This window comes from Echinococcus granulosus, assembly GCF_000524195.1.
Source record: "Echinococcus granulosus chromosome Unknown EG_S00005, whole genome shotgun sequence".
NCBI classification, from domain to species: Eukaryota; Metazoa; Platyhelminthes; class Cestoda; order Cyclophyllidea; family Taeniidae; genus Echinococcus; species Echinococcus granulosus.
Window position 1 is genome coordinate 1,104,250 of NW_020170385.1, and position 12,706 is coordinate 1,116,955.

At 41.6% G+C, this 12,706-nt stretch overlaps 2 protein-coding genes across 2 annotated transcripts; one reads left to right on the plus strand and one right to left on the minus strand. All coding sequences in view use genetic code 11, as the record gives it.

The window, feature by feature from the left end:
* Window positions 1–3,327: 3,327 nt before the first annotated feature.
* Window positions 3,328–8,277, plus strand: EGR_01377 (hypothetical protein; the record flags this gene model as incomplete). Its single annotated transcript, XM_024490626.1, has 5 exons — window positions 3,328–3,621; window positions 4,395–4,578; window positions 6,054–6,304; window positions 6,593–6,664; window positions 8,056–8,277. The coding sequence occupies 5 exons, from the start codon at window positions 3,328–3,330 to the stop codon at window positions 8,275–8,277; spliced, it is 1,023 nt and encodes a 340-aa protein (XP_024354950.1).
* A 90-nt stretch (window positions 8,278–8,367) lies between these two features.
* On the minus strand, window positions 8,368–12,211 carry EGR_01378 (Ataxin-2-like protein; the record flags this gene model as incomplete). The annotated part of the gene is made up of 4 exons (XM_024490627.1): window positions 8,368–8,481; window positions 10,604–11,819; window positions 11,851–12,049; window positions 12,109–12,211. The coding sequence occupies 4 exons, from the start codon at window positions 12,209–12,211 to the stop codon at window positions 8,368–8,370; spliced, it is 1,632 nt and encodes a 543-aa protein (XP_024354951.1).
* Between the last annotated feature and the right edge of the window lie 495 nt (window positions 12,212–12,706).

Here is a 12,706-nt window from a genome sequence, read left to right on the forward strand (position 1 = left end):
ACAATCTTTGGCCCCGAAAACTTCTCAATACCTAACCCTTTGTGTGAAGCATCATATTCTCAAAAATTTGACAAAATTTATTGTTGAACTTAATCGAAAAGACAATAGTAACGATGCATTTCGAAAAAAATTCATGAAGCTCTAGCAGTGTCACGTGTTGTTTCAACTCAAAATCTAGGATGCGGTTCTGAAAACTTATTTCGAATAAACATTACTTACCTTAATATAAAACAAATCAAAGTCTTGCCTATCGGCTATTGTTTAACGGTCAGCATTCGTACGTACGTATTGCTCCGTAGCTGGCCGTTGTACCACCAACTCGACCAGCGCGACGCCAAGCCTGAGAATATTCCGCAATGGCAGCCAATGTCGGCCGCAATCTTTAACTTCGGCCGTTCCTGCACGAGATGAAGCAGTGCAAAAGATATTTTGTAGAACTAAGGTATTTACTTTTGGGCATCTTATAATTTTAGATTATTGAATCTATTATTGACAAATTCGGACGGGGTTTCACACATCGCGGGAGTTTTACTCTGACCCTTTGTTGGTCAACGGAGGGGATATTTTGACTGACTGTTGAATACATATTTTGGTATTTATAAGAAAGTAGCATACTGATCTCGTGTCTTAGGATAGTATTCTCCATACTTGATTCTAACAACTCTGCGCAATTGCATTTATGGATTTTCCTCTATTACAGCCTCATATCAAAGTGATGAGTCATTGCTCTGACAATGCTAAGACAAAATTTTTACTTGCTGGGTTTCGCCCATGGTGGGTGGCACATATGAATGCAACTATTGTTTCGTTCTCCATTGAAATTGTCTGTACCGAAATGCCTAAATTGATGTGGATCTATTTGGTTTGGCAAATCATAAATTTTGTAAGCCACATATTGTGTGGGCGCGCGTAACTTCACATGAATGTGAACTGGTGCTACGCATTTCTCTTGCAGCCATTCTGCGCCATTGTTTGACATTTCGAGGTTAATGATACTTTCTATAATGCCAAGGTGTGCTGCGCTGGGTGTATTATTCGAATGCACAAAAAATCCTAACACCATTGATAAGTCAATGGGGAAAGCTTCTACTTGCTGTTACTTCCCTGTTTCTCATACTGTTTTATGCCACCTTTGATGGACCAATTTATGGGGGAAAATGGGATTTTTTATGGTGCGATATTTTAATTTGATCTCCTTCGCTGAAGTACGTAAATCGAAGTTCAAACTTTTAGGTTAAAAATTAAGGCTGTCAGTGATTCCCCTTCCAAATGTCTTCAAAGTTAGGCCATTTAGCCTTTGTATGAACCTATCTGCACTGTGCAGAACATTTGCAGCTTTTGGATCACAGTTTTAAATGCATCAACAGGAATTTTCATCCCCTACAAATGTGTAAAATTCGAATATGCAACTACGTTCAACTGCCCAGGTCTCAGTAAGAGTTTGCGGAATGACAATCTTGGTCTCGATTCCACTACAATGTAGCTAGTAACTAAATGCCTGTTCGTTTGTCAACCACATCTCAAGATTTCGGTGGAAAATTCGTTCCAAATAATCAGGATGGGTGGGGCGTGTCATGGGCCAATTTGTATTTTTTAAATTTAATTCTCAAACACTATTTTTGGTGTTAAAAGTACCGTAAGACACGAATTTATGAATACGAAGGTTGATTTCGCAGATGCGATGATTAGTGATATTCAAACACTTTTGTACATTATGTTCGAATTATTATTTGCCTGCGGCTATTGGAATCTGCACCTTATGGCCAAGAGGAGTGTAAAGAACTTGAAAAGTGTGCTAGAAAAGTGCTGAAGATTTGGACAAATTGTCCTAGTTTAATGTAAGTATTTGCACTTCCATGACCGCTCAGTCTGCTAATTAAATCTATTTTCGCAACAAAATATGGTCCCGCAATGAAACCTACGCATCTCCCCATCTCCTATCCTCATTTGTAGTTTGTGCAACATCTAACAACGTAATGTGAAACTAAAACCTGTGACTCAAAACTATTCTTAAGCGTCTTAATTTTCCCTTTAAAAGCTCACGCCTCTTTTTCTGGAAGGTTGGGCTAGCTATCAGTTTGTCGCGCAAATCAGGATCACGTTATTTAGAAGTGATATATTTTATTTCTCCCCTGAAGTTGACTAAATCTGCTTGCGAAGCAGTGACCAACCATCCCTTGGGTAATTCTCCTGCGTAAAACGAATCAACTTTTCCGGTGGCACTTTCGGCGCAATCAACTAATCGCATCGACGCTTAATTTTGCATACTTTTGGTAGTTAAGTGATTCGTTTAGCTTTTTACCCGACTATCTATTTATTTGGTTTTATTTCAATTCGAATCCCTCCATTTCCTAATTAATCATGACAGTTATTTTATAACATTTGTTTAAGGATATCTCTTGTAGTTTGAGTAGTATGGATACTTTGTACCTGAGGCAAGATGCTCTGTTGGTGGCCTCGGGCATTAGTGGTACCTTTGTAACGTTTGTTTCTCTGTGACATCCGGCCAGACAAAAAAATAGTCTCACGTCAAGGACGTCAAATATTGGTACGTGACTGCACACATTGAAACTGTAGTTACAGCCAAAAAGGGCAACTGCAAGAATAATTGCAAATATCTTGGAGTAAGCTAATACCAGCTATGGATGATGCTGCACTAGAGTTTGGTCTCAGTAGCTTCACGTTAATACTAAAGGGCCTTGCTAAACTTATAGATTTTTAGACATTCATAAAGAATATACAAATGAGTGTTAGCAAGGTCTTCTAATTTTTTCGAATGAATATACTTTGCTGCCAAAGATATAAATTTTCCGTTAAATGCTATTCTCAAGCTTTAGGAGGAATGGTATCTGCACATATAACACTTGCCTTTTGTTTGGATGTTTGATCGCATTTAAAAGCCTGCATCCCTCTCTCTTTGATAACGCCTGCTTTTTACCATAGCACTTGGCTAGAAAGTTGAGCACTGAAAGTGTTACGCGTGATGTTATGAAATTCGTCTATTATTTATTCAGAGAGGAGCTTCTGATTTGGTTACAATGATCGCGATTATCAGTCAGTGCAATTTAAGCTGTCAATTCCTGTAGACAGACGGTGTGATTAATTGCCATCAGGAACAAAACAGTAAGTATCGCAATTTCATAATTTAGTTTGCCTGAAAATATACTACTTGTCAGAGAGCTGCATTTGTAGGGTGATTTCAGCCTATAAACTAAAGCCGGTGGTTGACACGTTAGATTGACATTAGAGTCATGACGAGGAAGTAGGGCTGTCTACTGTCAAATGTGACGTAAACAATGCTCGAAGTTGCACGCATTCGCACGAACAATGCGGCAGGCTGAGACGCGCAGTAGTGTGCCCGCAACTGCACGCCCTGGTTGCGCACCGCAGGTCCGAGGCTTTTCGTGTGCAGCCCCGTGCATTCGTCGGACAGGCACACTACCACACAAGTGCGCAAGCATTGCGTCAGAGCAGGGATCAGAGATGTCCGAACAGCACAACGAGAGTCGACGCTTGGTCGAGTGGACCACACTCTACGCGCTCCTCCTCCTCCTCCTCCTCCTCTCGGTTGCTGTCACACCAGCTCACTCTGCCAAGGGTTATCTTACTCTGGGCCGGCGGGTAAGATAGACAAATCACGTAGGCCTCCCTTCGTCCGGTTATACCCCATACCATTCTGCCAATCCACATTGGGACACTGGTTTTCGTGCTTCTTTTATCAACACGAAGTGGCCTTATATTTGACCTTTTTCAAAGTTTTGGTTATTTTAAAACAAATCGAAATTATGTTTACTCACCTACTACTGTTTTACTACGGTGGTCTAATTTTAATGCACTTCTTAATACTACACATTTTTGTCACCGCCATATGAATGACCATGTAAATCCTACTTAAACCTCGAGGCATTTGGGCGAAATAAGCATGAGTGGAATTTTCACACAAACCTAAGGTACTTCCTGTTAAATTATGTCGATATATATATATATATGTGCATATTTTTTTAATTTGACAACAGTGATTTGAGGTATAAAGCATGCAGCCATTTGCTGCTATCCAACAGCATCAAATGATTGTGGTTTGTCTAAACAATAAGCCCTGTAGACTTTGTAGTTATTATACTTGTCTTCATTCTTCACATGTTACTGAAATTTTCTTTAACTACTTTAACTTCTCACACATAAAGCTTTGAAATGCTCCCTTCGCTCCCAACGAGTTCAATAAGCAATATGAGGGAAACATGCATGCAAACTTTGATGCAGTTTGTTAACTAAGTACCGTTATACTTTATAATTAGTAGAGCTAATAAAAGACCAGTTAAGCCGCCATCGAAATGGTAACTTTGGAGATTTTATAAGCAAAGGAATATGTGTAATGCTCTAACAACCCCTTTCAGGGTATTCGTTTCCCGTGCGCTTGGCTAGAGCGAGATGGTTTTTTTGATCCACGAAACAATTTCGTCTCCAAAACGCCCTTCGTACAAAGCCGTTCCAAATGTCAGGGTAAAGGCCACTGTGTCATGAATTGGCTTCCTGCCAATTCAGCTCACGCCCTCACATTCAAGCTCATCGGCACCGACGGTGAGTCTAATCGCCTTCATTTCGAGTGTTTGAGTAACAAGAAAGTCTACGTAGAAGCTAGTACACATACCAATCAAGTTGATATTTTTTCCGTGAAGATTACCGAGAATAATATTTATAAATCCAGTTTTGAACATGGGAGATTTGCACCACCAATTGAAATAAGCTCAGCTTTTATTTCTTGCTAAACTGGTCGTAAGTTTGTCACAGTCCCACGTTGCCTACATTACCAAGCTCCTAAGCATTCCCGAAGAACTGCTACAAATAGCGCCTAATCCAGGTTTTCAAAACTGCAGTAGATATTTTACATACAAGGCAGCGACTTGAAACAGTCCATTCAAACTAGGGCCAAAGTGGTCAGTCTTAATTTGTTTTTGTTAATCTTTAAGGGTGACTGATTCCCAGGAATGCAGAAAATTTCGAATTTTACGGAAACTAAAATGCACATCAATTACCTCGACAATTGCTGTAAAATGCACCAATCGACTTACTGTGACAACAGTTACGTTAGTTTTAATAAAGCTGCATATTGAGAGGGTCAGATGTGAAAAATGACACAGCCTTAACTAGCCTGTACGAACTGTAAAACTAAGCCCACAAGAGTAGTCGTCATTGAAAATATAAGTATCGCAAAAATAGATATTAACTCAAGCAGATGACGATAGTCACATTCTATCTTGAAGCGAATTTGCTTCCGTATCTGTCTCGTCGCTCTCAGACTAAGACCAATGCATTTCCAAGCCTACCTTTTTCACCGAAACGAAATTTCCCTTTTTACTAATCGAGGTTTTCCCTTAACTGGAACCAGCTCTGAATAGCGGACGTGAATTTTAGCTGCCTTTTGTTCAAGTGTAGATAACTAGAATTTATTCATTAGTTTAAACTCTGTTGTGAAGCAGAAAAAATATTTCAGTGAAACACCTTGAGTAGAAATTCAAAGTTGTATTTTATACAGGACACATCTGAAAATCGTTGGTAGTTTAAATGGGTGGATATAAAGTTAAAGGGAACAATGTTATGGCCTCCAAGACGGGGAAGTCATTTGCGAAAGGTATTTGTTGCAAAGTAGCAAGCCTGGGTTATTTGGTAGTTGTTGCCAAAAACAAATCAATTTTTTATACCAATAGTAGGAATGTCTGAAGTTCTAGATGTCGGGCTGTTAAAATTGGTATTAGATATGCCTTTCGGATGGATTGGTCGTTCGCTCATGTGATCTGAAAAATGTTGTTGTTTGTTTGTTGTTGTTGCTGTTTTATTCATTTGAATAGTTCCATGAAAAATATTCGAGAAACCGTTACTAGTTGTATTTTCAAGCGGAGTTAAGGATTGATTAAATACCCGTATGTACTTGACTAAACTAGAACATAGGGAACGCAATAATGGATTCCTTAGTCAAAATGTAAATTTGTTTTTGTTTTGAAGATTGTACTGAAATAATCAAAAGTAACGCTATTTGTGTGGCATTCTCCGTACAGATATGCACGACTACCAATTTCAAGCTCACTTTTGCGAGCCTGTGTACGAAGCTCAGCACCTGCACTGCACCAAACAGGATGGAGAAGTGGCCTTCACGATGCGTCAAATAGGTACGTGGTTGACACTCTCGAGCGTCTTCTGTCGGTGCACCCGGCCTGCTGAGGTTACTTCTATCAGCTATGCACATGGCATCAACCCCACCGACATTGCATTCCGAGGCGTCTTTTATGAAATGGCTTGTGCTTCCATGGTAGGTGACGTTGTTGAATATTGAGATGCAAAAACGGTATACTGGGGACTCACTTTAAGTACCTAGATATTCTCAAGGCAGATACGTAGTTTATTCCAATTTTAAATGCTATAAACATGCGATGCTCACCAACTTTGCTGCAAAAGATGTGCAAAAGTGAAGTCTCTTCTTAGCCTTAGCAAGAATCTATTCAAACAATTTCTAGAAGAGTTATGGTAATATGCAAAAGAAATCAATCAGTATTGATACCAGAATCCACTCACTGTTAATAAATCCACTCATCTTCAGCGCGAGTGCAGGGTCGATGAGAGCTGCTTCATAGAGACACCGAACAGTGACGGTCTTCTTTATGGTGGCAAGGTGATGTGTTTGTGTCCAAAGAAGACTTTCTGCCCTATCTACTTTATTGGAAAAAAGCGCGTTCCCTTCATAGACAGCCAGCAGAGGATAACCCATTACGGATTGAAGTGCAAGCGACGTTCTTATTGAGCGTCCAATGTGAAATCCCAAACAACTAATCCAAGTTTATTAACTTATGAACTCATTTTAATTTCCTTCCACTATCATCCGACTGGGCTGATTTCCTCCATATTGTCTACTGTGAATATAAATTTCGTCATTAAACAATGTGTTCAGGCAGATTCATCTGCTCAACATATTTGATGACGTCAACTGCTTTATTAATACTTAAAAAATACGCAACTGCATCCACCGTCCCCTTAGCAAACCACCTTCCTTGTACCATAGGGTATGCGACATTGAAAATGGTCTCTTTACCTAGGCCACCTCGATACCTTCATTAGCCCTTAATTTCTACCAGAATGTTTCCATTAAACAAATCGGCAAAAAATAGTTAGAATAATGAACATATGACACTTTCAGGGCTGAGGAGACGTGTGCCCTATTCGTCACTATTATTTATTAATTACATCTCCAAAATATCCGGAACTGGCGAATACCCTCTGAATATGATGGCGTTGACTGTAGAGCTGTTGGAAAGTCTTTTTTGGTACATGAACGACTAGTGGAGTATGATTATCGTGATTTTGTCCGCACGAATTCCCATATCTTTTATCACCTTAAAATTGAATAATATTTAAACCAAAATTAAAGTCACGAAATACTCATACTGGTACTGATAACCTAGGGATTTGCTGTTTCGACACTTGACTGACGCTTTGAATCCTGCGTCATTGCCACCTCAGTGTTGGAACGTGGTGGTTAACCTTTCCGATGCGATCACACCCGCCTCTGTGCCAAGACTTCACGTAATTGGCTGAATATCACAAAGATATTGTTTTACCCCTTCTTCGTAGGGTCCGTCACGAGCGCGCTAATACCGCCACTTTCAACTCTTATTCAACATTTTTTAAAATTAATCATAGTTTGGAATCGATTCACAAATTGCTCATCATATCCTTATCAAAAGACGTAAAGCTCTTCATATGTTAGAGGAGCAGGCAAATGATTTCTCTTTAAACAATTCTATCATCTCAAAGTCCCAGACGCTTGAGCACTTTTCTAATCTGCAAATGGGAGAACTTTTAAGTGAATTAGAATTATTTTGCATTGAAACAAATGAGCACAAACCACCAGTCCTTAAAATTTTTCGCAATTGGGTGTGGCGTTGGTTTTAACCTTGATGGTTTGAAAAAGGGTTAGGTATTGTGAAGTATTTAGCTAAATTGTATAACGCTGCCTGTGTATCGCTATCCGTGAGCAGTTAACAACACCCGCTCACATCAGTTAAGGCTGGGCTGGTAACCAGCGGTGCCACGACCAGTTTATCACGAACACCTCCGCTGATCCTCGGCGTGGGTGACTCATTCGCCTGGACGCCTTGGTCAATTGTGTGCGAGCCCATAAGCCCATTCCGCCGCACTCCGTCACGCAACACTGGACTGGCATTTGCCTACCGGTGGTGCACTTTTAACCACCAACCCTCACCTCTTACCTCCGAAAGAGGGGGTTGACATTTTCCATCGTACTGAACTCAAAAGCCCCGTTGATCCGGACTCTCCATTTAATATATGTATGAAGAATGCCATCGATCGTTGTAACAATCATATTAAAGGGAACAAGTATACTTCTGTTAAGCAGTTATCATTAGGGAATGCATCCGAGTCGTCATAAAATTCGTAACTATAAATTGGTACATTAACGTAGCTCAGAAAGATCTACAGCGTGGTCGCAAAAAGTAAACGTTTATGAAACACCTAGCAGGAACATCGATAAGCATCGAAGCGCAGCAGTGTATTTATATTACTGGTAAGATTTAAGACCATCTCCAGAATGGCTAGAAAGTGCTCGATTACGTACCGTAAGAATATCGCCATTGGACAATAAGATAACTAGTACAGATTCAAGTATTCATTGCTACTGCTCATCGTATCCGTAAATAAATAGGATATTGCCAGTTTTGTTATACACAAATGGTTATTTTGCCTACAAGTCACTACAGCTCTAAACTCCAAAGAATTTGACCTTATTTGAGCAAAAGAGTGATTTACACCTTAAACTTAATACCATTCCCAACGGGTGAACACTAATAACAACACAAACAACTTCACCGAACAACGAATTTACCTTTGGCATGGAGTGAGCACAAGGAGTGAAGAGATTATAAGGTCAAGGGCCAGGCAAACATGAAATTTAGTGGATGGGCCCCGCATTGTTCGGACCCGAGAATTGAGTTTTAATAATTGTTAATTTGGCAGTAGTGATAACACTCCAGTGTAAATCACCTCTTGTAATGCGTTTTGGAAAGGTTACTCCCAAAGAAGCACGTTCGTTGTGAGGAGATCTCAGTACCGTTAGTAGTCAAGCAGCTTACCGCTAAATAGTAGCTTGAAAAGTTAACCCCCAAAACCCACGTTATTCGAGTGCCCGATCACCGTTGCGGCATGTGCCAGTAAATCTTTTCTACTAGCCATCACCTATGGTGACTCACTGAGACTATAGTGAAATAGATCGAATGTTCTGCTCCATGACAACATACCCAAGTCTACGCGATTGCACAGCGCCACGCAGATCGCAATCCCTGCTAGAAAGTCTACCCTACTGTCGCCACTTTCGGTCGGTCGGTCAATTTCAGAAAGTCCTCAAAAATACTAAGAAATTTTAAACCAGGAACCTACTTCAGAGGTTAAATTCACAGTAAAAGTACCACATTAGCTACACTTTGCTTACGACAGCCCAGCGAGGAGATTTGTGCAACCCTGAGCAAGTTAGCCAAGTTCCACCAGTGTTAAATACCCGTTGAAGAAGACTGGATATATAAACAAGCGGGATTTTGGTTTCAAACTGGTCCAATGGAAAAGGACCGCAACCCACTTCCTCGTACGAAACTACCTTCAGACGGCTCGGCGTTACCGAATACCAAAGGGGATGATTGCAATTTGCGTAATGTACACCACCTGTGCACGTGTTCAGAAGCTAACAAACGACATTTATAGGGAAGAGAGGAAATACAGGGAACAGACCAAATTAATCGAAAAACCAATCCTCGAGTCCAAGAGTATTAATGAACCTTACAATCACCCACTGATGCAACTGGTCACCTGCAATCAATCCCACGAGAAAGCGTCTCCAAGCGACCCATGTCCCCCTTCCCTCCCACCAATGTGCAGATCGAACCGATCACAAACGGAGACCAAAACGCATGAACAGCGCACCCCACACATCTAAACGAGTAATCACAATTCAAATATTTTTTATATTTCCTACGAAATCACACCAAGTCTGATAAAGTACAGCATCTCAAAGAGAGACAACATTCTAAAGATTAGAACCCGTGCCATTAGGTTGTTGAGGCATGTAAAGCTGAACCGGGTGGGGCTGGGGGTGAACGGTCTGAGGAATACTGAAGGTGTTTGGAACGCCCTGATGGGCTACGCCCATGGTCATGGCCTGAGCCAGCATTTGCTGAGGCGAGAGTTGGTAGGGACCAGCAGTAAAAAATAGGTGAGGCTGTGGTTGCTGTTGAACAGATTGCACAGTTCCCGGCTGCTGAGCAGCCTGTAGTTGTAAAGGTTGCGATGGCATGAGAGATTGCTGACCTTGATTGTGCAATTGAGACCCAATTTGAGGCTGACCTCCAGCTCCAACTTGCTGTATAGGGAAAGGAATCAAACCAGGTGCTTGGTAGACAGGCTGAGAATAGTAGCCAAGCGAACCTGGAGGAGCCTGCGATCCGATTAGTTGACCTGTTGAATACTGAGGGTAAGCAGCTATGCCAGCAGGGCCTTGAACGCTTCCAGGGTGGGGACTGTAACCAGGGTGAAACTGAGCTCCTTGTACCTGAGAGGAAGAAGTAATGGCTTGCGAACTCGGCTGCAGGTGGTTTACTTGCCCAGATGGTGGCTGCGTAGAATGCGAAGTCGCAGAGGACTGCTGTCCCGAAGCTTGAGAGGCAGAGACAGTACCAGTGAAGGCATGCATCCCAGAGTATGCCGTTGTATGAAAATTTCCAGTGACTGGCGAAATGAGTGGAACGCCTATCGAATAAGAAGCAGCTTGAACTATAGGAAACCCCTGAGGGAATATTGGGAAGGGTAACTGTTGAGATGCCGTGTTAGCTTGGTCAATGGAACGCTGTTTAGAATAATTTCCAGCAGGAACACTTTGCCTTGGTCCCCTTGATCCAACTGCGGACTGAGCCACACTTGGCTGACTAGATAATGATCCTGGAGCAGATAATTGTTGAGACACCATGGCTAGATGTTGAGGAGAAAAATTGATTTGGGGGTGACGCAAAGTCGTAAACTGGGAAGCCATTGCAGATGATAATACGCAAGGGACAGAAGAGGGCAAATTAAACTGAACAGCGGGAGTAGGACCGTTTGGTAAAGGGTGCTGACCAGATACTGCAAAACCAGACACCGATAGAGGCATCGGTTGAGAATACGCAGCAGGATTGAAGGTGGCACCGGCAAGACCTGCCGACTCAAGAGGTTTAATAATTCCTGCAGGCTTGAACTCTGGCGCATCCGGATCCAGAAAACCCTTCTTCTTATCCTCCCTTTTCCCTACACTCTCGGCTGGCTTCAACGAATCCTTCTCCGGCGATGCGGATGCATTTTCAGAGGCATCCATGGTTGGAGACTCATGAGAGGATGGTTTTGGAGAAACTTTCTCCAAGGCGGTGTCAGATGATGCTTTACTTGGTGTCGAATCACTGCATGACTTGTTCTGATCTCGTAGTGGGGCAGAATTGGATTTCAGTGATTTTGTTTCCGTAGATTTGTGTACTTCAGAATATTCTCGAGGTAAAGAGGCACGGTTGTTCCCACGTCCCCCCTTTTTATTAGTACGAACAAAGGTATTTTTGAACTCCCTACCTTGGACGCCATCCTGCAACACGGCACTAAACTTCAGCTCCTCGTTTTCAGCTTCACCATCGGCTAAGCTTTCCCATGCTGAAGCAAGGCATTTATTATCTTCAATCTCCTTTGCAACTTTTGCATAGTATTCCTCCTTTGCCTTGAACTCTGGATCAGTTTTGTCCAGTGGTACCCTACAGCAATCAAGACCATCAATTCGCTTACGTGTACCCTTCAAGATTTTCGCGATAAGAAGAAGTGACATTGTATTTCTGTTTATTTACTTCAAACATTTGATCTGGAGGGAAGTGTTCATCTGACGTCAAGGAAAATGCTTCCGCGTCCTCATTGGATGTGAAAAAGTGCTGTAAGCAAGTATCTGGATCGTCGAGCTGAAAAGAACTCTCATCTGCCACCAGTTCCTCTAGAAAATGCAATGACTAAACAATGTACCTTTCTGCACTTCAACAGAATTAACGTTACGGACGATGATTTTCTGAATATCAGACAAAGGTATAACTTTATCCTCGTCCAAACGAAAAGGACCATCATTGGATCCTCGAGGAGCGGAACGGACAAACTTCATGCCAAAACCACCCTACAACGCTAGCATAAAGTATCCCACATACGTTAGGAGCAACAGCTTTGATAACTCCAACGTAATCGTAAGTAGGCGTGGAAATCTCACCGACATTCCCCTGGGAAAAACAATTTGTACAAAAGAAAACCAACTACCATGAAACAACGTGCGAACTGGTAGGTCAAATGTGGACTTGAAAATAGTCCAATCTCACTGGAAGAAGAGCCCTATGCAATTAAGTTCAGATATAACTAGAGATTACCGGAGCCGTGGACAACTTAGGATGATGCGTAGGAGGCTTCTTGCGGGGTCTAAGCAACATTAGAGAATACAAATGATACCTCTGTGTTAGTCTAACAATGCGCTTATTAACACTAGACATCCTTAATCACTCCCAACAATGTGACACGAACGTCGGCGTACGAAGTAAACAACTGTAGAGATTCTTCGGATATGCAAACCAATGGAAAAATTAAAACAAATTTTCACTCCGAGATACCG